This window comes from Tamandua tetradactyla, chromosome 16 (assembly GCF_023851605.1).
Source record: "Tamandua tetradactyla isolate mTamTet1 chromosome 16, mTamTet1.pri, whole genome shotgun sequence".
NCBI classification, from domain to species: domain Eukaryota; kingdom Metazoa; phylum Chordata; class Mammalia; order Pilosa; family Myrmecophagidae; genus Tamandua; species Tamandua tetradactyla.
Window position 1 is genome coordinate 34,343,488 of NC_135342.1, and position 26,418 is coordinate 34,369,905.

General features: G+C 40.7%; 1 protein-coding gene across 5 annotated transcripts; it reads right to left on the reverse strand.

Moving 5' to 3' along the window:
- Positions 1–6,541: 6,541 nt before the first annotated feature.
- On the reverse strand, positions 6,542–26,418 carry NUDT19 (nudix hydrolase 19). 5 transcript variants are annotated; one of them, XM_077132265.1, is made up of 3 exons: positions 25,447–26,399; positions 7,788–7,995; positions 6,542–6,881 (listed from the first exon to the last, which is right to left on the reverse strand). In XM_077132265.1, the coding sequence occupies exons 1-3, from the start codon at positions 26,158–26,160 to the stop codon at positions 6,676–6,678; spliced, it is 1,128 nt and encodes a 375-aa protein (XP_076988380.1). In that variant the 5' UTR covers positions 26,161–26,399; the 3' UTR covers positions 6,542–6,675. The 5 variants fall into 5 exon arrangements, 3 of the variants coding, with proteins under 3 accessions (XP_076988380.1, XP_076988377.1, XP_076988379.1); XR_013163508.1 differs by lacking the exon at positions 6,542–6,881 and adding an exon at positions 21,929–25,229 and having other exon boundaries at positions 7,931–7,995; positions 25,447–26,418; XR_013163509.1 differs by lacking the exon at positions 6,542–6,881 and adding an exon at positions 21,929–22,014 and having other exon boundaries at positions 7,931–7,995; positions 25,447–26,417.

Here is a 26,418-nt window from a genome sequence, read left to right on the forward strand (position 1 = left end):
ATTTTGTCTTTTGGATTTTATATGTCATATCTAATTTTCCTTCTTTTTACCTTTAGTCATAATCTTCCTTTCTACACTCTTCTCCACACCTCTCTCTTCTGTTTTTTTTTTTTCTGTCTCTAGTGCTTCCTTTAGTATTTCTTGCAGAGCTGGTCTCTTGGTCACAAATTCTCTCAGTGATTTTTTTGTCTGAAAATGTTTTAATTTCCCCTCATTTTTGAAGGACAATTTTGCTGGATATAGAATTCTTGGTTGGCAGTTTTTCTCTTTTAATAATTTAAATATATCACTCCCCTGTCTTCTCGCCTCCATGGTTTCTGCTGAGAAATCTACTCACAGTTTTATTGGGCTTTCCTTGTATGTGGTGGATTGCTTTTCTCTTGCCGCTTTCAAGATTCTCTCTTTCTCTTTGACATCTGACATTCTGATTAGTAAGTGTCTTGGAGTATGTCTATTTGGATCTATTCTCTTTGGGGTACGCTGCAGTTCTTGGATCTGTAATTTTAAGTCTTTCATAAGAGTTGGGAAATTTTCAGTGATAATTTCCTCCATTCGTTTTTCTCCTCCTTTTCCCTCCTCTTCTCCTTCTGGGACATCCACAACACGTATAGTTGTGCTCTTCATGTTGTCATTTAATTCCCTTAGTCTGTGCTCATATATTCCCATTCTTTTCCCTTTATTTTCTTTAGCTTGTCAGATTTCAGAAGTTCTGTCCTCCAGTTCACTAATCCTATCTTTTGCCTCTCCAAATCTGACATTGTAGGTTTCCTTGTTTGTTTGTTTTTTTATCTCTTCTACTGTGCCTTTCATTCCCATAAGTTCTGCTATTTGTTTTTATAGACTTTCCATTTCTTCTTTTTGTTCAGTCCTTGCCTTTTTTATATCCTCCCTCAATTCATTGATTTGATTTTTGATGAGGTTTTCCTTGTCTGTTCAAACATTCTGAATTAATTGTTTGAACTCCTGTATCTCATTTGAATTGTTGGTTTGTTCCTTTCACTGGGCCATATCTTCAATTTTCCTAGTGTGATTTGTTATTTTTTGCTGGCATCTAGGCACTAAATTACCTTAATTAGTTTATTCTGGAGATTGTTTTCACTTCTTTTACCTAGGGTTTTCTTGCTGGATGACTGTGTTGTCTATCTTTTCTTTGACATTCAGTTCAGCTTATTGTGGACCACTAGCTTAGTTTTGTTTAACAGAGCAGAATTTCTCAGTTCTTGTTTTCTCATTTCTTACCCTGCCTGTATGATGCCTTTTCCCCCTCATCCTTTGGAGGGCCTCCTTAGGTATTACAGACCCCAGCCAGATTCTCCCAGACCAAACTGCCCTCCTGTCAGGAGGAAAGAATCATCTGCATCAGTTTTCCCTGAGGGTGAGACCCAGCAGTTTGAAAGACTTTCTTGTAAGTCTCTGGACTCTGCGTTTTTCCTATCCTGCCCAGTATGTGGTGCTTGTCTGCCTGCGGGTCCCACCAGCATAATGTGATGCAGTACCTGTAACTTCAGCAGACTCTCCCCGCTGAGGGCATGGTGGAGACAGAGGAGAGGTTGTAAGCTGGCTTTAATTACTTCAAATTTCCAAACCCTGGGTCTGAATTCCTTGTTGGAGGGATTCCATCTGAGCTGGGCCCCACCCCTTTCCTGGGGAAGGCACAGGCTCCAAGACATGCTCTCCAACAAGCTTGTTTCTATCTATGCCTGGGGCAGTTGCAGCCTGAGATGCCTTGCAGCTGTATCCAAAGGCAGTCCAGCCTTTGTAGAAACATAGCCACAAAAAAAAAAGAAAGAAAGAAAGAGAAAAATCCTTCTCCTAGCAGGACCCCTGTTCCCCAGGTTTGCCAGTCAAGACAGTAAGTTGGTATGTTGCTTTGTGTACCTTCAGATCCTATGTGCCCCCTTCTTTCCTTCAGAGGCCAGACCCTTTCAAGTATTATGTGATATCCGATCCAAATAACCTGTTTCTTCTTTTCTTTTCTGTCAGCCTGCCCCCGCAGCACCAGCGTAAAAATCAGCAACCTCCACTTTGACCAGGTTCAGCTGAGCTGGGGGCCTATTTTTAGTAATCAGAATCTGTGAATTAATTCCACAATTGAAGCTTAGTTGCACTCAGCTCCTGCTGCTGGTAAAATCTCTTTCCTTTCCCCTGTGGGAAGCAGCCTGCAGGGGAGGGGCACCGGCCGCGGTGGCTTGGGGAACTCACGGTTCTGGGGGGGCTCACAGCTGGTCCAGCTGGTCCAGACTGGGGTACACTGTGTGCCCAGTCACTGACGTGGCCCCAGTTGTTCTATACTGTTCCTGACTACTTAGCAGCTGTTCTGGAGGACGAACTAAATCCCACACCTTGCTAAGCTGCCATCTTGGCACTCTCTCTCGAGTCCCCTCATTTGTGAGTCCTTACTACATCTCCCATATTATGGAGCACTGTTGTTTTATTCTTATTTACAAACTACTGTACAGAAAAGACAGGTTTACTTGAAGTGATCAATGCTGGCCTACTTTTGGATGCTTATGAAGGTCACCCAAAATAACAAAGGCAATGAAAATTTATACCAACTTAGTATTTATTTCTAAGGTCATAACCACAATTTCAAGAAATGTACGATACATCTGAAACAAGTTTTCCTGGCATGCACTGGACAAAATGGCAGGGGTTTGGGCAGGAAGGTGACTAGAAGGAGGGATAGGGACAAGTAATCAGGCTTCTGTTCTGTATTTGAAGCATAGGGAGCTCAACTCCATTAGGTAAGAAAGATCACGATAAATCCCATGAATATCAGTGAGCTGGGTTCTAAATCAATTCCTTTTTTTAGCTCATGAGGCTAGCCCTATTATTTGGAGGTAAGAGATGGGGTACAGATAGGAAGTCAAGTCACAGCCTCACTAAAGGACTTCTTGGAAGGGGATGAAGTTCATTCAGATATACCTTTATGGAAAAAAAAAATCACATTTCTTTATCACCACATCTCCTAAAATCACCCACTCAATTACGGCAACTCCAGCAACAAGGACACAGAGCTAGGAGTCAGGTTCTACTCTTCTCTGTGACATTAACTAGCTGTGTGAAACAGTTTCTCAGTTTTCTCACAAATGATGATGTTCACTGAGGTCTCTTCCAGCTGCATCATTTTAGTATTCTGTGAGAATGAAAGAACGTGATGCCCAAGGCAAAAGTCAACAAGGAGAATTTTTATAAATTTAGAAGCCAGATGGAATGCTAAGAATATCTAGGTTCTCGATTACATATTGGAACCACTTACTGAAGAAGACAGATTTACTCTAGATCAGAGTTTGGCTGGATAGTTCTTTATTGTGGGGGGTGGTCCTGCACGTTGCAGGATATTTAAGCATCTCCCTGGCCCTTATCCACTAGATGGCAGTAGCAGTCCCTCATGTGACAACAAAATGTGGCATGGCCACATATCCCCTGAAGGGCAAAAGTGCCCCAAGTTGAAAACCACTACTCTAGATGCATTCCTCTCATCAGGATTAAATAACATACACGAGCTTTATTTATCATTATTACTATTTAATAGATGGGAAAACTAAGACATTTGATAACAGAGTCAAAGATTTTGAAATAGAAGGAATCATACTCATCATTTCCTACCTTTAATCAACAAATATTATTCCTCTTGTACAAAAGGTGAAAAAATTACCCATATTAGATATACTAAAAATAAACATCATTAAATACCATTTAACGATGACTAGCTCTGTATTTCTCTAAAGTTCTTCTTGGATTAATTAGCACTTCAGAGTAAAGATAATTATGGTTTTGTAAAATTGATGAGTAGCTTCATTGCAGGAGTTAATGTTAACCATGACATAAAAATGCTGTGGCGGCTTCTAGGAGAAGGAAGTGCTGTGGTTGCAGCCCTAGATTAGAACTGCTTGCTTTGATAGCTTGAGAGGAAGAGAATGTCCCGGATATAGCTGAATGTTCCTTTTATCTATTTCTAAGTAGCAAACAAACTGTCACCAGGAAGCCTGCTTTCTACATTGTATACTTGTTCCTGGTCACATATCTGTAGCCCTATATAACCTGTTGCTATCTGACAATAAACTTGCCTGTTGACCCATGTCTGCAGGACCCCTGATCCCAGTCTTTCTTTTCATTTCATTTCTTGATACTTTGAGCCTTACCATGGTAAACAACTGCAACACTTCATATTTCTTTAAAATATTAATTAAAACAGATTTCAATCTGAGGAACAGGTGGTTTTCAGAGTTGTATTTTAACCATCAAAGCTAAAGACATAGCAAGTGTGCTGGTTTGAAAGGACTTATGTACCCTAGAAAAGTCAAAGTCTTAATCCTAATATAATCTTGTGGAAGCAACCATTTCTCGTGAACCCTATTTAGCACTGTATTTTGGAAGTTTGATTATATTATCTTCATGGGGATGTGACTTGCTCAAGAGTGGGTGTTAAACTGGCTTAGGTGGAGACATATCTCTACCCATTCCAGGTGGGTCTTAATTACTTTACTAGAATCCTAAGAAAGAGAAAACATTTTGGAGAAAGCAGGAGATTTATTGATTTATTTATTTTTAAATTTTTAAATTTTTTTAAATACCAAAAAAACACCAAACACACATAAACATTCGTAACTTGATCATTCCGTTCTACATATATAATCAGTAACTGACAATATCATCACATAGTTACATATTCATCATCATGATCATTTCTTGGCACATTTGCATCTATTCAGAAAAAGAAATAAAAAGAAAACAGAAAAAAATTCATAATACCACACCCTCCTCCCCCTCACCGATCACCAGCATTTCACTCTAAATTTATTTTAACTTTTGTTTCCCCTATTATTCATCTTTATTCCATATGTTTTACTCGTCTGTTGAGAAGGTAGATAAAAGGAGCATCAGACACAAGGTTTTCACAATCACACAGTCACACTGTGAAAGCTATATCATTATATAATAATCTTCAATAAACGTGGCTACTGGAACACAGCTCCACATTTTCAGGCGGTTCTCTCCAGCCTCTCCACTACATCTTGACTAACAAGGTGATATCTATTTAATGCGTAAGAATAACCTCCAGGATAACCTCTCGACTCTGGTTGGAATCTCTCAGCCGTCTCATTTCACTCTTCTCCCTTTTGGTTGAGAAGGTTTTCTCAATCCCTTGATGCTGAGTCTCAGCTCATTCCAGGATTTCTGTCCCATGTTGCCAGGAAGGTCCACACCCCTGGAGTCATGTCCCACGTAGAGAGGGGGAGGATGGTGAGTTTGCTTGTTGTGTTGGCTGGAGAGAGAGGCCACACCTGAGCAACAAAAGAGGTTCTCTTGGAGGTGACTCTTAGGCCTAATTTTAAGTAGGCTTGACCTATGCTTTGTGGGGTTAAGTGTCATATGAACAAACCCCAAGATTGGGGGCTTAGCCTGTAGCTTTGATTGTCTGCACTGCTTGTGAGAATATCAAGAATTCAACTTGGGGAAGTTGAATTTTCCCCCTTTCTCACCATTCCCCAAAGGGGACTTTGCAAATACTTTTTTATTCACTGTTCAAATCACTCTGGGATTTGTTGGGGCATCACTCTGGACAAAACAACAAAATCTCATCTTCTATTCAAGGTTCCATGTACTTATGGTGTTCAATTAAGCTGTCTACATAAGTTACATTAGGAAATGCACTAATCAAAATATAAATTTTGTACCAAATAAACATTTTTTGCTTTAGTCTCACATATAAGGTAAAATTTTAAAATATTAATTACCATCTATTTTCAGCACCCTGCAGTAATGACATTCCTTTGTTCTTCCTCATAAAGCAGGAGATTTAGAGAGAGCAGAAAAGGACAATGAATGACACAGTCATGAGAAGCAGAGAGTCCACCAGCAAAGCAACCTTTGGAAATGAAGAAGGAAAACACTTCCTGGGGAGCTCATGAAACAGGAAGCCAGGAGAGAAAGCTAACACATGATGCCATGTTTGCCATGTGCTTTTCCAGATGAGAGAGAAACCCTGGTTGTGTTCGTCATGTGCTTTCTCACCTGAGAGAAAAACAAGGAACTTCACTAGCCTTCTTGAACCTAGGTATCTTTCCCTGGATGCCTTATTGGACACTTCTATAGACTTGTTTTAATTGGGACATTTTCTCTGCCTGAGAACTGCAAATTAGCAACTTAATAAATTCCCTTTTTAAAAAGCCATTCCATTTATGATATTTTGCATTCCAGCAGCTAGCAAACTAAAACAGCAAGAAAATGACATTCTCACTTAAAGGTTGTCTCAAGTCTATTTTACCATCTAGTTATGACACCCTTAAATTAATTCCAGTAGAAAGTCTACAGAATGCATGGATCAAACTGCTAAGCACATCAGGGAAAGGCTAATACACTGGATAGTTAGAAAAACAGAGACAGTATGACATCTTATTTGAACTTTTGAGATAATAAAACAATATAGAAGTGAAAACTGCTGAATTTTTTTTTCATGTTGGTAACAAGAGCATTAATACTTTATATTGGTAGATACTGTGAAGTTTAAAGTATAAAATAAGCAGGAAATTCAATAATTCACTTGAAATGAGAAAGACTGTGCTATAATTTTTATAGGCATTAAGGTCCCTCAGTTTCAAACAAGTCTGGTCAACCCTCCTTATTAATCAGGACTACTTCAAATATGCCAGTTTGCAAACAAGCAGCCCTCTACATATGGCTCTTGGCTATGACGTATGACTTAGGATAAACATGCTTATACTTTGACTGAACAGTCACAAAAAGACTATAAAGATAGCGATCGTGCATGACTATTCGGTGAAACTTCTCGCCTTCTTTCATGATTTCTTCAGTAGTTTTTTCAGTGGATAAATGTTTTTCTAAATAGTCTAAATCTTCCCTGTATAGCTCATCACCTGAAAAATAATAAAATTTTAATCCCATAAAGCATTACTTTATTAAACATTACAATATATTAGTGACATATACATCAGTATTCATTTTTATCTATTTCATGTGTTTGGAACTGAGATAGTTGTTAAATAAACCAAATTTTATGAGCTTATCTTGACACCTTGTGTTTTCAATGTTTTCCTCTTTCCGCCCCCACCTTAGTCAAGTATTGTCTTTGGGCAAATAAACACTTATGACTAGTATGTTCTCATCATGAACTGTAACTTTTACACTAGTTCATGACTCTATTGTATTCAACACTGTATCAATACTGGCCTTGATATACATATATTTTTGGTATTTCCATGTGTGCTGCTCTGATAATTTTAAGTTTGAATTATAGAAATTATCATTGACATGTCAAGATCTCTGAACTGTCTCATGTAGGTTGAGTAACAAAGCTCATTACTAGTCTGAAGAACTGAGACAGCAACGGAGCAGGATGGGGCACAAAGCTTATTCTACAAAGCCACAAAAACCCATCCCGCACTTGCCCAACAACTGATCACCAGCAAATTCTCCCTAATTCAAGTAAGTTGGTAACGTACAAGATCTGATGAGCTCAAAATTAAAATATAAAAAAGTGAGATGTGTGGAAAAGAACTCTGTCAGTGGTGAGAAACATATTTCTGTAACTCTATATGTAACATTATGGTTGTGTACACGATACAAATATATATGTGTGTGCATAAAGTGGCACACACATCCCGGATTAGAATCCCGGATTATGAAAAATGCTATGTCTAAAAACTCTGACCCGAGTAGAGTATTAAACACAGGCTGAAATTCACGTTTTGTGCTGGGAAATACAGCTACATGGTGCATTAAAAGTAAAGACTAACAAAAGCATTGATGCTTCACTGATTTACCTGGATAAAGGCTGAGTGTCCCATCAGCAGTTAACAATATGATTGGCATCCATCTTTCCCTCCCTTCTACTGCACGATCCAAACAAAATTTGTGCAAGTCAGAGAGAGAGGCAAAGTTCTCGAGTCTTCTTATTTCATAGAACTGTGGAGGTGCCAACCAAATTTGTTTTGATATGAAATTTTCAGTTGCCTCTGATGGAGATAATAACTGTGAAAGACAAACATAAAGTTTCCTGAGGTCTTTTCTCCGTGGACAATATAATATTTGAGATTGTAAGATCTGAAGATCTTTTTTTTTTAATTTTATTAATAAAACCTGGAGAACGGGGCCAAGATGGCAGCCTAGCAATGTGCGTGTTTTAATTTGTCCTCCAGAACGACTACTAAATAACCAGAAACAGTACAGAACAGCTCCTGGGGCCACATCAGTGACCAGACACACAGCATACCCCAGTCTGGACCAGGTGGACCTGCTGTGAGCCCCCCCAGAGCTGTGAGTTACCCAAGCCATGGCAGCTGGCACCCTTCCCTCACAGGCAGCTTACCAGCGGGGAAAGGAAAGACTTTACCAGCAGCAGGGGCTGAGCCCAACCAAACACCAATTGTGGCATTAATTAACAATTCTGACTACTAAAAATAGGCCCCCAACTCAGGTGAACCTGGTCAAAGCAGAGGTCGCTCATTTTTGCCCCAGCACCAAGGGGGCAGGGCTGACAGAAAAAGAAAAAAAAAAGGAAACAGAGGTTTTTGTGGCTGTGTTTCTACAAAGGCTTGACTGCGTTTGGATACAGCGGCAGGACTTCACAGGCTGCAACTGCCCCAGGCATAGGCAGACACAAAGCTCGTTTTAGGGCTTGTCTGGAGCCTGTGCCTTCCCCAGGGGAGGGGTGAAGCCCACTCAGGTGGAATCCCTCCATCGAGGAATTCAGACACAAGGGCTTGGTAATTTGAAGCCATTAAAACCAGCCTACAACCTCTCCTCTGTCTTCACCATGCCCCAGCAGGGAGAGTCTGCCAAAGTTAAAGGTGCCACATCATCTTATGCTGGGGGGACCTGCAGGCAGACAAGCACCACATACTGGGCAGAATAAGAAAAACAGAGCCCAGAGACTTCACAGGACAGTCTGTCAACCTGCTGGGTCTCACCCTCAGGGAAAACCAATGCAGTTGACTCTTTCCTCCTGATAGGAGGCCAGTTTGGTCTGGGAAAATCCGGCTGGGGTCTATAATACCAAAGTAGACCCTCCTAACGGTGGGGAGAAAATGGCACAATACAAGCAGGGCAAGAAACAAGAAAAAAAGAACTGAAAAAATTTCCTCTGTTAAACAAAACCTAAACTAGAGATCCAGAAAAAGCTGAACTGAATGTCAAAGAACAGATAGGCAACAAATTAATCCAGCAAGAAATCCCTAGGTAAAAGAAGAGAAAGCAATCTCTAGAATAAACTAATTAAGGTAATTAAATGCTTAGATGCCAGCAAAAAATAACAAATCACACTAGGAAAATTGAAGATATGGCCCAGTCAAAGGAACAAACCAACAATTCAAATGAGATACAGGAGTTCAAACAATTAATTCAGAATGTTTGAATAGACAAGGAAAACCTCATCAAAAATCAAGTCAATGAATTGAGGGAGGATATAAAGAAGGCAAGGAATGAGCAAAAAGAAGAAATGGAAAGTCTGAAAAAACAAATCACAGAACTTATGGGAATGAAAGGCACGGTAGAAGAGATGAAAAAACAATGGAAACCTACAATGGTAGATTTCGATAGGAAGAACATAGGATTAGTGAACTGGAGGACGGAACATCTGAAATCCAACCAGAAAAAGAAAATATAGGAAAAAAATGGAAAGTGAGCAGAGACTCAGGGAATTGAAGGACAATATGAAGTGCACAAATATACATGTTGTGGGTGTCCCAGAAGAAGAAAAGAAGGGAAAAGGAGGAGAGAAACTAATGGAGGAAATTATCACTGAAAATTTCCCAACTCTTATGAAAGACTTAAAATTACAGATCCAAGAAGTGCTGCGTACTCCAGAGAACAGATCCAAATAGATGTACTCCAAGACATTTACTAATCAGAATGTCAGATGTCAAAGAGAAAGAGAGAATCTTGAAAGTAGCAAGAGAAAAGCAATCCATCACATACAAGGGAAGCCCAATAAGACTGTGTGTAGATTTCTCAGCAGAAACCATGGAGGCGAGAAGACAGGGGAGTGATATATTTAAATTATTAAAAGAGAAAAACTGCCAACCAAGAATTCTATATCCAGCAAAATTGTCCTTCAAAAATGAGGGAGAAATTAAAACATTTTCAGATGAAAAGATCACTGAGAGAATTTGTGACTAACAGACCAGCTCTGGAAGAAATACTAAAGGGAACACTAGAAGCAGATACGAAAAGACAGAAGAGAAAGATGTGGAGAAGAGTGTAGAAATGAAGACTATGAGTAGAAGTAAAAAAGAAGGAAAATTAGATATGACATATAAAATCCAAAAGGCAAACTGGCAGAAGAAAGTACTACTCATGCAGTAATAACACTAAATGTTAATGGATTAAAATCCCCAATCAAAAGACAAAGACTGGCAGAATGGATCAAAAAACAGGGCCAATCTGTATGCTGTCTCTACTCAAAGGACATGAGGGCAAGGACACAAAGGACATTTACACACCAATGTCTATAGCAGCATTATTTACTATTACCAACAGATGGAAACAGCCCAAATGTCCATCAACAGACAGGTGGCTAAACAAACTGTGGCATATACATATGATGGAATATTGTGCAGCTGTAAGACAGAATAAAGTTATGAAGTATGTAACAACATGGATGGACCATAAGGAGATTATACTGAGTGAGATTAGCCAAAAACAAAAGGACAAATACTGTATGGTCTCACTGATATGAACTGACATTAGTGAATAAACTTGGAATATTTCATTGATAACAGAGATCATCAGGAGATAGAAATGGGGAAGATATTGGGTAATTGGAGCTGAAGGGATACAGATTGTGCAACAGGACTGAATATAAAACCTCAGAAATGGACAGCACAATACCAACTAACTGAAATACAATTATATTAAAACACTGAATGAAGCTGCATGTGAGAATGATAGAGGGAGGAGGGATGGGGGCATAAATGAAATCACAAAGAAAGACGATAAAAATTGAGATGGTATACTCTAAGAATGCCTAGAGTGTATAATGATAGTGACTAAATGTACAAATTTAAAAATGTTTTTGCATGAGGAAGAACAAAGGAATGTCATTACTACAGGGTGCTGAAAATAGATGGTAATTCATATTTTAAAATTTCATCTTATGTATGAGACTAAAGCAAAAAATGTTTATTTGGAACAAAATTTATATTTTGACTAGTGCGTCTCCTAATATAACTTATGTAGATAGTTGGTTGAATAACGTAAGTACATGGAACCTTGGGTAGGACATGAGATTTTGTTGGTTTGTCCAGAGTGATGCCCCGATGAATCCCAGAGTGATTTGATCAGTGAGTTGAAAAGTATTTGCAAAGTCCCCTTTGGGGAATGGTGAGCGTGGGGAGAAATTCAACCTCCCCAAGTTGAATTCTTGATATTCTCACAAGCAGTGTAGACAACCAAAGCTAAAGGCTGAGCCCCCAGTCTAGGGGTTTGTTCATATGAAACTTAACAAAGGATAGGTCAAGCTTACTTAAAATTAGGCCTAAGAGTCACCCCCAAGAGAACCTTTTTGTTGCTCAGATGTGGCCTCTCTCTCCAATCAACACAACAAGCAAACTCACTGCCCTCCCCCGTCTATGTGGGACATGACTCCCAGGGGTGTGGACCTTCCTGGCAATGTGGGACAGAAATCCTAGAATGAGCTAGGACTCAGCATCAAGGGATTGAGAAAACCTTCTCGACCAAAAGGGGGAAGAGTGGAATGAGACAAAGTGTCAATGACAGAGAGATTCCAAACAGAGTTGAGATGTTATCCTGGAGGTTATTCTTATGCATTATGGATATCATCTAGTTATCCAAGATGTAATGGAGAGGCTGGAGAGAACTGCCTGAGAATGTATAGATGTGTTCCAGTAGCCATGTTTCTAGATGATGATTGTATAATGATATAGCTTTCACAATGTGACTGTGTGATTGTGAAAACCTTGTGTCTGATGCTCCTTTTATCTATGTTGTCAACAGATAAGCAGAACATATGGAATAAAAATAAATAATAGGGGCAACAAATGTTAAAATAAATTTAGTTTGAAATGCTAGTGATCAATGAAAGGGAGGGGTAAGGGGTATGGTATGTATAATTTTTTTTCTGTTTTCGTTTTATTTTTCTGTTGTCTTTTTATTTCTTTTTCTGAATTGATGCAAATGTTCTAAGAGATGATCATGATGATGAATATGCAATATGTGATGATATTGTGAATTACTGATTATATATGTAGAATGGAATGAGCATATGTTAAGAATGTTTGTGTTTCTTATATATTTTTTTAAAATTAATTAAAAAAATAAATAAAACCAATCAACATACATAATGAACACTTTTTTATCACATAGCTGTATATTCATTATAGTGATAATTTCTTAGAACATTTGCATCAATTCAGAAAAAGAAATAAAAAGAAAACAGGAAAAAATTCACATATATTATACCCCTTACCTCTCCCTTTCATTGATCACTAGCATTTCAATCTACTAAATTTTTTTTAACATTTGTTCCCCCTATTACTTATTTATTTTTAATCCATATGTTTTACTCATCTGTCCATAAGATAGATAAAAGAAGCATCAGACCAAGGTTTTCACAATCACACAGTCATACTATGAAAGCTATATCATTATACAATCATCTTCAAGAAACATGGCTACTGGAACACAGCTCTACATTTTCAGGCACTTCCCTTCAGCCTCTCTGTTATGCCTTAACTAAAAAGGTAATGTCCATTTAATGCCTAAGAATAACCTCCAGGATAACCTCTTGACTCTGTTTGGAGTCTCTCAGCAACTGACACTTTACTTTGTCTCATTTCTCTCTTCCCTGTTCTGGTCGAGAAGGATTTCTCAATCCCTTGGTTCTGAGTCCCAGCTCATTCTAGGATTTCTGTCCCACGTTGCCAGGAAGGTCCAAACCCTGGGAGTCATGTCCCATGCAGAGAGGGGGAGGGCAGTGAGTTTGTTTGTCATGTTGACTGAGGGAGAGAGAGGCCACATCTGAGCAACAAAAAAGGTTCTCTTGGGGGTGACTCTTAGATCTAATTTTAAATAGGCTCAGCCTATCCTTTGCGGGGTTAAGTTTCATATGAACAAAACCCAAGACTGGGGGCTCAGCCTATTGTTTTGGTTGTCCCCACTGCTTGTGAGAATATCAAGAATTCAATTTGGGGAAGTTGAATTTTCCCCCTTTCTCACCATTCCCCCAAGTGGACTTTGCAAATATTTTTTATTCACTGTTCAAGTCCTTCTGGGATTTACTGAGGCATCACTCTGGACAAACCTACAAAATCTCATGCCCTATTCAAGGTTCCATGTACTTCTGGTGTTCAGTTAAGCTGTCCACATAAGTTATATTAGGAAATGACTAGTCAAATATAACTTTTGTACCAAATAAACATTTTTTGCTTTAGTCTCACACATAAGTTAAAGTTTTAAAATATGAATTACCATCTATTTTTCAACATCCTGCATTATTGACATTCCTTTGTTCTTCCTCATGCAAAACATTTTAAAATTTGTACATTTAGTCACTATGATTATACACTCTAGGCCTTCCTAGATTATATCATCTCAGTATTTAGCATATATCTTTCCTTTCAATTTCATTTGTACCCCCAGGCCTCTTTCCTCTATCATTCTCACGTTCAGCTTCATTCAGTGTTCTAATATTATTGTATTAGTTAGGTAGTATTGTGTTATCCATTTCAGAATTTTTACAATAAGTCCCATTGCACAATCTGTATCCCTTCAGTTCCGATTACCCAATACCTACCCTATTTCTATCTCCTGATGACCTCTGTTTTTAACTGAAATTCTTCAAGTTCATTCCTTAATGAATTGACATCTTAATTATATTTAATCTTCCATTCCATGAATACGATCTGCCCTTCCATCTATTTAGGTCTTCTGTGATTTCTTTTGACAATTTCTTGTAGTTTTCTTTGCATAGGTCTTTTGTATCTTTAGTTAAGTTTGCTCCTAAATATTTTTTTATTTTGGTTGTAATTATAAAGGGAATTTTTTTCTTGATTTCCCCCTGATTGTTCATTACTAATGTATAGAAACACTACAGATTTTTGAGTGTTGATCTTGTAACCTGCCACTTTGCTGTACTTATTTGTTAGCTCTAGTAGTTTTGCTGTGGATTTTTCAGGGATTTCGACATATAGAATCATATCACATGCAAACAGTGAGAGTTTTACTTCTTCCTTTCCTATTTTGATGCCTTGTACTTCTTTTTCTTGTCTAATTGCTCTGGCTAGAACTTCCAATGCAATGCTGAATAAATGGTGATAGTGGACATCCTTGTCTTCTTCCTTATCTTAGGGGGAAAATTTTCTGTTTTTCCCCATTGAGGATGATATTAGCTGTGGGCTTTTCATATATTCCCTTTACCATTTTAAGGAAGTTCCCTTCTATTCTTATCCTTTGAAATGTTTTCAATAAGAAAGGATGATGAATTTTGTCAAATCCCTTTTCTGCATCAATCGAGATGATCATGTGGTTTTTCTACTTTGATTTGTTGATATGGTGTATTACATTAATTGATTTTCTTACGTTGAACCATCCTTGCATACCTGGAATGAATCCTACTTGGTCATGGTGTATAATTCTTTTAATGAGCTGCTGGATTCCATTTGCAACAATTTTGTTGAGGATTTTTGCATCTATATTCATTAGAGAGATTGGCCTGTACTTTTCTTTTCTTGTAATATCTTTGTCTGGCTTTGGTATGAGGGTGATGTTGGCTTTGTAGAATGAGTTAAGTAGCTTTCCCTCCTCTTCAATTTTTTTGAAGAGTTTGAGCAGGATTGGTACTAATTTTTTCTTGAATGTTTGGTAGAATTCACATGTGAAGCCATCTGGTCCTGAACTTTTCTTTTTGGAAGCTTCTTAATAACTGATTCAATTTCTTTACTTGTGATTGGTTTGTTGAGGTTGTCTATTTTTTATCGAGGCAAAGTTGGTGGCTCATGCCTTTCTAGAAAGTTGTGTATTTCATCTACATTGTCGAATTTATTAGCATAAAGTTGTTCATAGTGTCCTCTCTTTACTTCCTTTATTTCTGTGGGGTCAGTGGTTATGTCTCCTCTTCCATTTCTGATTTTATTTATTTGCATCCTCCCTCTTCTTCTTTTTGTCAATCTCGCTAATAGTCCATCAATCTTATTGATTTTCTCATAGAACCAACTTCTTGTTTTGTTGATTTTCTTGATTATTTTCATGTTCTCAATTTCATTTACTTCTGCTCTAATCTTCATCATTTCTTTCCTTTTGCTTGCTTTGGAGTTAGTTTGCTGTTCTTTCTCTAGTTCTTCCAAGTGGACAGTTAATTCCTCGATTTTTGCCCTTTCTTCTTTCTTGACATAGGCATTTAGGGCAATAAACTTCCCTCCTAGTACTGTCTTTGCTGCATCCCATAAATTTTGGTATGTTGTGTTTTCATTTTAATTTGCCTTGAGATATTTACTGATTTCTCTTGTAATTTCTTCCTTGACCCACTGGTTGTTTAAGAGTGTGTTGCTGAGCCTCCATATACTTGTGAATTTTTTGGCACTCTGCCTATTATTGATTTCCAGCTTCATTCCTTTATGATCTGAGAAAGTGTTTTGAATGATTTTAATCTTTTTAAATTTATTGAGACTTGCTTTGTGACCCAGCATATGGTCTATCCTTGAGAATGATCCATGAGCAGTTGAGAAAAAGGTGTATCCTGCTGTTGTGGGGTGTAATGTTCTATATACGTTGTTAAGTCTAGCTCATTGATTGTATTATTCAAATTCTCGGTTTCTTTATTGATCCTCTGTCTAAATGTTCTGTCCATTGGTAAGAGTGGGGAATTGAAGTCTCCAACTATTATGCTAGTTGTGTCTATTTCTCATTTTAGTGTTTGCCTCATGTATTTTGGAGCACTGTGGCTTGGTGCTTAAATATTTATGATTGTTTTGTCTTCTTGTTTAATTGTTCCTTTTATTAATATACAGTGTCCTTCTTTGTCTCTTTTAACTGTTTTACAATTAAAGTCTAATTTGTTGGGTATTAGTATAGCTACTCCTGGTCTTTTCTGATTGTTATTTGCACAGAATATCTTTTCCCATCCTTTCACTTTAAACCGATGTTTATCCTTGGGTCTAACATGTGTTTCCTGTAGACACCATATAGATAGGTCCTGTTTTTTAATCCATTCTGCTGGTCTGTGTCTTTTGATTGGGGAGTTTAATCCATTAACGTTTAGTGTTATTACTCTACGGGGAGTACTTTCTTCTACCATTTTGTCTTTTGGGTTTTATATGTCATATCTCATTTTTCTTCTTTTTATCTTTACTGATAGTCTTCATTTCTGTACTCTTCTCCACACCTCTCTCTCCTGTTCATTTCTTCTCTGTCTCTACTGCTCCCTTTAGTATTTCTTGCAGAGCCAGTCTCTTAGTCACAAATTCTCTCAGTGAATTTTTGTCTGCAAATGTTTTAATTTCCCCCTCATTTTTGAAGGACAGTTTTCCTGGATATAGAATTCTTGATTGGCAGTTTTTCTCTTTTAGTACCTTAAATATATCATCCCACTGTCTTCTTGCCTCCATGGTGTCTGCTGAGAAATCTACGCATAGTCTTATTGGGCTTCCCTTGTATGTGATGGATTGCTTTTCTCTTGCTGCTTTCAAGATTCTCTTTCTCTTTGACCTCTGACATTCTTGTTAGTAAGTGTCTTGGAGTATGTCTATTTGGATCTATTCTCTTTGGGGTACGCTGCACTTCTTGGATCTGAAATTTTAAGTCTTTCATAAGAGTTGGGAAATTTCCAGTGGTAATTTCCTCCATTAGTTTTTCTCCTCCTTTTTCCTTCTCTTCTCCTTCAGGGACACCCACAACACATACATTCATGCGCTTCATGTTGTCATTCAATTCTCTGAGTCCCTGCTCATATTTTTCCCATTCTTCTCCCTACATTTTCTTTTGCTTGTCGGATTTCAGATGTCCTGTCCTCCAGTTCACTATTTTCTGCCACTTGAAATCTGATATTGTAGGTTTCCACTGTTCTCTTCATCTCTTCTACTGTCCCTTTCATTCCCATAAGTTCTGTGATTTGTTTTTTCAGACTTTCCATTTTTTCTTTTTGTTCATTCCTTGCCTTCTTTATATCCTCCCTCAATTCATTGATTTGATTTTTGATGAGGTTTTCCATATCTGTTCGAACATTCAGAATTAACTGTTTCAACTCTGTATCTCATTTGAATTGTTGGTTTGTTCCTTTGCCTGGGCCATTTCTTCAATTTTCCTAGTGTGATTTGTTATTTTTTGCAGGTGTCTGGGCATTTAATTACCTTAATTTGTTTATTCTGGAGATTGTTTTCACTTTTTTTTTCTTAGGATTTTCTTGCTGGATGACTTTGTTGTCTATCTGTTCTTTGACATTCAGTTCAGCTTATTCTAGTCCTCTAGCTTAGGTTTCTTTTAATATATCAGAATTTTTCAGTTCTTGCTTTTTTTTGTTTATTGCCCTGCCTGTGTGGTGCCTTTCTCCCACCCCTTAGGAGGGTCTACTTAGGTATTATAGACCCCAGTCAGATTTTTCCAGACCAAACTGGTCTCCTCTCAGAAGGAAAGAGTCATCTGTGTCAGTTTTCCCTGAGGGTGTGACCCAGCAAATTAAAAGCTTTTCCTATGTAGTCTCTGGACTCTGTGTTTTTCCTACCCTGCCCAGTATGTGGCACTTTTCTACCTGCAGGTCCCACCAGCATAAGGTGATGTGGTACCTTTAAATTCAGCAGACTCTCCCTGCTGGGGGCTTGGTGAAGACAGAAGAGAGGCTGTAGGCTGGCTTTAATCGCTTCCCTTTTCCAGATCCTGGGGTCTGAATTACTTGATGGAGGGATTCCACCTGAGGTGGGCCCCATCCCTCTCCTGGGGAAGGCACAGGCTCCAGATAAGCTCTCAAACAAGCCTGTTTCTGCCCATCCCTGGGGCAGTGGAGCCTGAGACGCCTTGCAGCTGTATCCAAAGAGTAATCAATCCTTAGAAACACAACCACAAAAGAGAAAAATAAAAATCCTTTTTGGAGCAGGACCCCGTTCCTCGGATTTGCCAATCAAGAGCTTAAGTTGGTACATTGCTCTTCGTATCTCCAGGTCCTATGTGCCCCCTTCTTTCCTGCAGGGCACAGACTTTTTCAGATCCAAAAACCTTGTTTTTTTTTTTCTTTTTTCTGTCACCCCTGACCCCTCTGCGCCAGGGCAAAAACCAGCACTTCTGCTTTTACTCAAGGTTCAGCTGAACTGGGGGCCTATTTTTAGTAGTCAGAATTTGTTAATTAATTCCACAATTGGTGTTTGGTTGTGCTCAACCCCTGTTGCTGGTAAAGTCTCTTTCCTCTCCCCTCTGGGAAGCAGCCTGTGGGGGAGGGGTGCCTGCCTCTGTGGCTTGCAGAACTCACGGTTCTGGGGAGGCTCGCAGCCTGTCCAGCTGGTCCAGACTGGGGTACGCTGTGTGTCTGGTCACTGATGTGGTCCCGACAGTTGTCCTGTACTGTTTCTGGCTATTTATTAGCTGCTCTGGAGGACAAACTAAATCCCACACCTTGCTAAGCCGCCATCTTGGCTCCTCCTCAGGGCCTGAAATTTTTAAAAATTCTTTTCCACAACAGTTGAAGAATCACTGTTGAATGTAAGGGGTATTAGGTAGCACACAGGGGAACACATGCTAAAAGTACAGCTAAATTAGAAAGTAAAGGCTACTGTAGAGTCACTCTAAAATAGATTAAAAATAAATTCAAAACAATCAAGTTAATTTGTAATAACTGCCTGCCAGGAGAAGTCCAATGTTCTTTAAACAAAAATGACAAAATTCAACAATCAACAACATTAAATCACAATAACCAACATCCAATCAAAAATTGCTCACAGATGACAAAGTAGAAAAATGTGAAGCATAAGTAGGAAAAAAGTCAATCAATAGAAACAAATCTAGAACTGACACAGATGATGGAATTAGCAGAAAAGGATATTAAAACCACTGTTAAAATATGTCACATGTTCAATGCTATAGAGGAGAATGTGAACATGATGAGAAATAGAAAATACAGAAAACTGCATGACTCAGAAGGGGCAAGACAAATAGGGAATATCAATAAAGAGAAAGAAATTGTCTAAAAAGATGTAAATTCTGGAGTTGAAAAGTACAATGCCTGAAATGAAGTATTCACTAGAGTGGTTTGACAGATTTGAACAGCAGACAGAATTGAAAAACTTGAGGATAAAGCAATAGAAAATATGTAAGTCAAAGAACTGAGAGGGAAATAACCAAGAAAAATGAATAGAGCCTCAAAGAAAGGTGGGACCATTAAGTGTACCAACATACGAATGATGGGTGTACTAGAAGGAGAGAAGAAAGGAGCAGAAAAAAAATTCAAAGAATGATGGCTGAAAACTTCTCAACTATAAGAATAAAATTAAATTCAGCTTTCACAAGATGGTGCAGTAAAGGGCTGCACGACAGCTCAAACTGGTCTTGCAGGTAGGGAAAGGAGAGAGCCTCTGACGCAAGCCTAGAATTGGTACAAGTAGGTACCAAGTTTCAGTAAGTAACGGCCAGGGTCACTGAAATGTGAAGTGTAATAAAAAACAGGAACCTTCAGTGGGAAATTTGAATTAGTTAGACTATCCAGATAGGCTGTAACCTCTGGCTTATCCAAACAGTGGGGAAACAGGGGAGGGAACTGTGTGCTAGGCTTAGGAAATAAATACCACTGCTTTCAGCTGTTCAGTGCACCAGCCACCAATTTTTGGTGGCATGCCAGTTCTTGCAAGATCATTAATAAATTATTTTCTTCACAAATGGGTGAGGGTTCTCTTTCAGGTATGGTTTTCTTTCTAACAATACTGGGGACTCGACTGGGATCCAAGGCTTCAAAGGAGGACCCCTGAGGAGGATGAAGGGAAGGTACGCCCCACTGATCGAACAATCTCAGACTCTGCTGTTGGGAGCCCACTTCCAGCAGCCAGAAGGACCTGAGACTGGGCACTTGGATCCACCAACTGTGAACAAAAAAAGGGAAAGGAAAATCTGCCTCACAGTGACCAGGCAACTCTGTGTGTGGACCAAAGTAAGGAAAAAGTATTGCCTTGGTGGTTGGGAGGAATTCTGATAAGCCTGGCATTGAGTAACAAAGTATGGAGTCCCAATCTGTGGTTCCCTTCTCCCATGCAGGAAAGGGCCAGAGTCAGATGAAGTGAAACAGTGCTGAGAGAAAGAAACCCAGGCAAGACTCAGAATGGGTAATAGAGGCAGTTGGCTGGCCTAGGAAAAAGGGAAGGGGGTACCTATAGAGTCCACCAGGAACATTCCTCCGGATGGGCCATAAGGAGAATGTTGGAATATTGGACAGATAGTGATCAAGCCAAGGAAAAAGAAAAAGTACATTTGGACAAAAGAAAGCATTGTGCCACCCAATGTATTATGGCCAAAATATGGGGCAGATGAGGATTGGCTTTGTGCCGACCTTGTGCTTTATGCTAATGAAAAGAAGCCCTTCTCCAAAGAGTCCGATTCTGCCATGTGTTGGCTAAAGGGAAGGGAGACCTCTCTTTGTCCTTTAAAGGTCAAAACCCCAGAGCTAGAGGCTAAATCTTTATCTTTAGAAGCTAAAGCCCCCCCCCCCTCTTTGCTTCTCCCTGGGGGCAGGGACTGTTGGACTGTGAAGGCCCAATGGAACTAACCCGCATTCCCCCCCAGGGAGCAGGAGGGGCAATCGGCCAACTGCTCCACCTGTGACAACCCACCAATAATTGAGGAAGCAGTTGGAACAATGTAAGAAAGACAGAAATTCCTCCACATAGATCCCAATTGGAATAATAATGATCAGGAAGACAGGACACAAATGAGGGATCTTAGAATCCTCACTATACAGGGGATAAAATTGGCTATTGTGGAGGGTCAGGAGCAATAAATCAAGCCAGAACAGGGAAAGTCCCCAAAGATCTGGGGAGGAATATCTCCAAGAGTTAAACAATGACCAATGTTAGGAAACTGAGGAAACAGGATGTGTTTTGGCAACAGCTAACAGCATTTTTTTGCTTCTATGATTATGCTTGCTTGCTAGCAACTGCAAACCGCAACATGGTTTTAGCCTTTATAAGCTCACCTTGAAAACCTCTGAGGGCTGCTCTCTGAATCTTCCTTCTTGGAGGTTTCTGAGGCAGTCACCGGCCAGCTAATAAAGACTCCAAATTGGTTTGCAGTTTTGAATTGAGTGGTCTCTCTTTCGGTGCAGCCCACACAGCTATACGCAAATCTCAGAACTTAAATAATGCCTTTGAGGTGGCTCAAGAAAAAGAATTTTTAGTCCTTAAAAGGGACTTGAAGAAGCTACCCAGAGTTACCGATATTCTGGTAATTTTCTAGTTTTGTCTCTTTGATTTAATAAAACTATTTCAAAGTGGAATGAGACCACTTGATTCAGAGTCTGGGTTTCTCTATAAAAAATCCCTATGACAAATGCAAGAAGTTGCAGATGCGTTACTGTTAAGAGTGAAGCAAATGGGTGAATAAAACTATCTTGATGTGGGAGCATTTTCATGTAGGAGTTCAGTCTTGACTTTAGTCAGTATAGGAATTGGACTCCTAGGAGGGTTATAGTATCTCCTGACAGGACCTACCAACTACTTCTAGGAAATAATGTTGGCATTATTTGAGATGGCATGAAAGAAGCCTGCTTTCTTATTTACTTGGGCAAGTAGCTGAGCTTAGGAGAGGTTAGATGATTAAAAGAGACACAAGGGATTCTTGGTTAAAATGAAGACTTCATTTGGGAACCAAAAACTTTAAATAATCTCTTGGACACTGAGCCACATATTTTATGCACCTTTTCCAGAAAAATCTTGTTGGGTATTGTTTTTGAGGAATGAACTTAGACAAGACTCCCTCTGCTTACCTGCAATGGTTGAGGAGCCAGGCAAGAAGATATTCAGGGATGGACCCTGATAGTCCTGTGGCTTAAGGATGTAAAGGGGTTTTGGCCTGAAATTCAGAAAAAGATCCATAAAACAGATGGGTGGATGGATAAATCGCTAGGAGAGTTATTTCGAGAGTCACAGAAAGTGTTTGTGAGAAGGGAAGAGGAAAGCAGAAGCAACAAGCTAAAGTTAGGTTGAGCATGGTTGACCACATGGTCAAGAAGAGATTAGAGGTAAAGCAGGTGAGACAGAGAAACAGTTTGGGCAAAGGGGGATAAAGGAGCGAGGTGGCCACAGGACTCAGCAGGGTATTATCACTATGGGAAACCTTGTCATTTTAAAAGGGAGAGCCCGAGTTTACAGAAAGAAGGCTGGTGATACCCCTGGTGAATTCTGAGGAATTCTGAGGAGGTCAGAGCCTCCTTGTCTCAATAGCCCATTGGGAGCCTTTGGTAAATCTAAAGGTGGGCCCTTATCATGGAGAAATTACATTTTTGGTGGACACTGGGGCAGCTCAATCTTCTGCAATCCATATCCCAAAGGGGATCGAATTCTCTGGTAGCTACCTCACAGTTTTGGGGGTAAAAGGGGAAAGCTTTAAAGTCCCATTTCAAACCTACTAATATCTGTTGGGAAGACAACCAAATTAGAAGCCCCCTGTTGTACATTCCAGAAGCTGGGAGTAACTTGTTTATAGTACCCATGGGACTGGCTGATGGGCATGATCTGAGACTACTGCACAGAAAGCCAACAAAAATGTCGCAGGATCTGTATAAAGAGAACCACTGCCAGTTGGAACTGAGAGGGATAGAAAAGGGACAAAATGAAGGTAAAATAACTTCAGAGGCCTAACTATGGAAGCTAAAGTCTAAAGTCAAGAAACCTCAGGCCAGGAGAACGGACCCAACCAAGTACTTGGAGAAGGTTAAGTTTGCCCTGAAGGCAGAGGATGGGCCTTCCAATCTCACAGTAGAGGAGTGGTGCTGCCCCAGGCCTTGGAGAGGGTTGAGCGCATTCCCTGGGGGACTGGGGAGAGCCTGGTTGCCGCCAAGTGCAAGGGCTACCCAGATGCACCCCATGCTTGGAGAGGGTAGAGCCAAGACGGGTGTGGTCTCCCCAGTATTCCCCAGGGTTGCATTTGGAGAGAGGCGGGTCTCTGCATAGGCCCTTGGAAAGGGTGGGCTGCCGCTTTCTAAAGCCTGGAAAAGAAATCACTCAGACTTTGAAATCTAATGGAGTTAGATTCAAAGTCCTGCAGGTTCTCGAAACTGCTTGGGTCTAGTGACCCCACTGTTTCTTCTAATTTCTCCCTATGGAAATAGGGGTATTTATCCTATGACTGTCCCTCCTTTGTATGTCAGCAGCAAATAACTTGTTCTGAGTTTTACAGGTCCAGAGCCAGAGGATAATTTTGCCTTAGGACAGACCATGCTAGTAGCTGACTTTGCAAAGAACCTCTTTCTTAAAAATTATATACTGGCTTTGTTCTCTACTCTGTTCATCCCTCGGACACTGTGGCTTACTGGTTCAGACCCCACCTCTTGAGTACGCTGTCCATCAACACCAACCTGACAGCTATCAAATTGTGGAAAGAGTCCGAATTTCAACCAGCCTGGAAAGGGCCCTATCAAGTTCTATTGACAACTGAGATGGCTGTCTGGAGGCAGAGAAAGGCTAGACTCACTACACCCAAGTGAAAGGACCAGTACCTGAGCCAGATGATAAGTACCCAACAACGCAATCCGATTCCTGGGAAATAACTCCAACTTCAGACCCTTAAAAATTACATTAAAGAGACAATAGTTGGGAGAGTAGAAGGGGTTTCTGGATTTTGGATTCTATATTTTAATCTAAAATAGTTAACAGTGACCCTGGCCAAAGGAGAGTCTTACCCAAGGAAGACAATTGAAAGGCAAGAAAAGAAAAAAATGGCACAAAGAATAGATGGGATAAAAAAGCTAGTATCATGATGGTAGATTTGATCTAAACGCTCCAATTAAAAAGCAGAATTTGTCATATTGGATAAAGAAAGCAAGACGATTGCTGCCTACAAGAAACAAGCCATAAAAACACAGATGGGGCGGGCCACGGTGGCTTAGCAGGTAAGAATGCTTGCCTGCCATGCCCGAGGACCCTGGTTCGATTCCGGGTGCCTGCCCATGAAAAAAAAAAACAAAAAAAAAACACAGGCTAAAAGTAAAAGGAGGAAAAGAATATACTGTGTTAAAATGAATCCAAAGAAAGCCAAAGTGGCCTTCAAACAGAATAAACTTTACTATACAGAATAAATTTCCAATTTTAGGACCAGAAATATTTCCAGGGCTAAAGGATATTTTATAATAATCAAAAAGTCAAGTCATTCAATCTTACTAGTCCTACATATGTAAGCAGCATTTGATAAGGGACTTTCAAAACACATGAAGAAAAACCTGTTAAAATTGAAAAAAAGATAGACAAATCAACAATTATTAGTTGAAGATTTCAACATCCGTCTCTTTGTATTTGGTGGAACAAATAAATTATATGAAAGCTCTGAACAACACCAACAAACAACTCAAACTGACATTTTTCAGAACACTCCAGCAAGCAGCAGAATATATTCTTTTCAGGTGCACAGGGAATATTCACCAAGACAGACAATACACTGGGCCACAGAACAAGTCTCAATGAATTTTAAGGCTAAAATCAGAGAAACTATGTTCTCTGATGAGAGAGAACTAAACTAGGATTACTAACAGAACGGTATTTGGAAACTCTCCATATATTTAGAAATTAAAAACACTTCTCAATAACCCATGGGCCAAAGATGAAATTCAATGGGAAGTTGAAAGTACTGTGACTAAATGAAAACACAACATCTTAAAATTGTGGGATGAAGCTAAAGCAGTGCTTAGCTTTAGAGGAAAATGCATAGCATTAAATGCTTATACTAGGAAAGGTCTTGAATAATCTATTTCTATTTTAAGAAATCAGAAAATGAAGACCAAATAAAATCCAAAGTAAACAGAAAAAAGAAAAAAATAGATTTAAAAAAACTCCCAAGGAAACAGAAAATGAATAGAGACAATCCATGAAAGAAAAAACTTGGTCTTTGAAAGGATCAATAAATTAATAAACCTCTGGCCAGAGGCTAATAACAACACCTACCTCATAAAGCTGCTGAGAAGATTAAACGAGTTATCTACATGTAAAGTGTTCAGCAAAGAACCTGGTTCCAGATGAACTGTTCTGCACATCTGGGAGGCTGGGCTCTCCGCCCGACATCCGCTGGTGCAACAGCTTGGGGAGAAGGGTCGAGACCTTTTAGACCCTAAAGCCAGGGAACCCGGCAGGACTTTGGCCTGATGGTGAGGGTCGACCGCCGGGGTGCCATTCCCATTCAGTCACTAACTGTACAGCCCTGAGAAGTTAATTAACCTCTCTGGGTTCAGCCCGCCGGGGTCCTCACTCTCAAGTTGCCGTGGTCCCCCCACTCCTCTCCGTGACGATGTCCTACCTGGCAGTCCACCACCTCGGTCTTGTCCGGGCTGATGGACGGTGCCTCAAGCAGGCAGCACAGGAAAAAGGCTGTGTCAAAGCGGCGGCCGCCGGGTCGCAGGAAGGGCGTGACCCAGCCGCTCCAGTCGTGCAGCGCCCAGATGTCGGGCGTGCAGTCCAGGTGCGTACACAGGTCCAGGAACTGGCGAGGGTCGCGGCGGACGCGCGCGCGCCAGTCGGCCAGGCCCGGAGGCGGCTCGAGCGCGCGTCCGGGCTCCGGCCGGGCCCCGGCGGCCGGCGGGGCGCCGCGAGGCCGCAGCAGCAGCACACCCGCCTCCTCGAAGGTCTCGCGGATGGCGCAGATACGGAAGGCCACGTCATCTGGCAGCGCCTCCGGGACCCCGTCGGCGGCGTCCTCACTGGGGTATGGCGGAGCCGGGAAGGTGGCGCGAGGTAGCGGCGCCGGGACGAGGCCGAAGCGGGGCGGTCTGTGGTGCGGCTCGAAGAGGCGCTGCCAGTCGGCCGAGCGGTCAACCGCCTCCAGCACACCGCCCGGGAAGACCCACGCGCCCGGCAGAAAACCCTGGTCCCGGGAGCGCTGCAGCAGCAGCAGCCGGAAACCCGCGGCCGGCGGCGACTGGGCGGCAGGGCCCGGGGGCGCCCAGCCGGTCGCCAGCACCGTAGTGGCCGCCCGCCGCCACTTGCTGGTGCCGGGCCTAAGGGGACCGCTCATGGCGACCAGCCGCCGCTCCTCGCTTCCTGGTTCTGGCACGGCAGGGACTCCCGGACGGGTTCCGTGGCCTCCCACAGACCCCAGCACCTTCCGCGGCCTTCCCAAGCTTGAGGACGGACGCTCGAATCTCGCTGGACTGTGAGCAAGGAGTGTATCGGGCACTCTCTTGGTGAACTTGTGTCTTCGGCCTTAACCCGCCCCAGCCTGTGAGAGGGGCGTGGCGCCTGTGCGCTCATGGGCCGCCTTGAGTGCCCATGG

Bases quoted from the DNA above. Each gene is read 5' to 3' on its own strand.
- NUDT19 (XM_077132265.1), bottom strand. From the start codon at position 26,160: ATGAGCGGTCCCCTTAGGCCCGGCACCAGCAAGTGGCGGCGGGCGGCC. The intron at 7,996-25,446 runs GTAGGACATCGT...TGTCTTTCACAG, and splicing joins CCGAGGTGGTGGACTGCCAG to TTATTATCTCCATCAGAGGC. The intron at 6,882-7,787 runs GTAAATCAGTGA...ATTATTTTTCAG, and splicing joins GACACTCAGCCTTTATCCAG to GTGATGAGCTATACAGGGAA.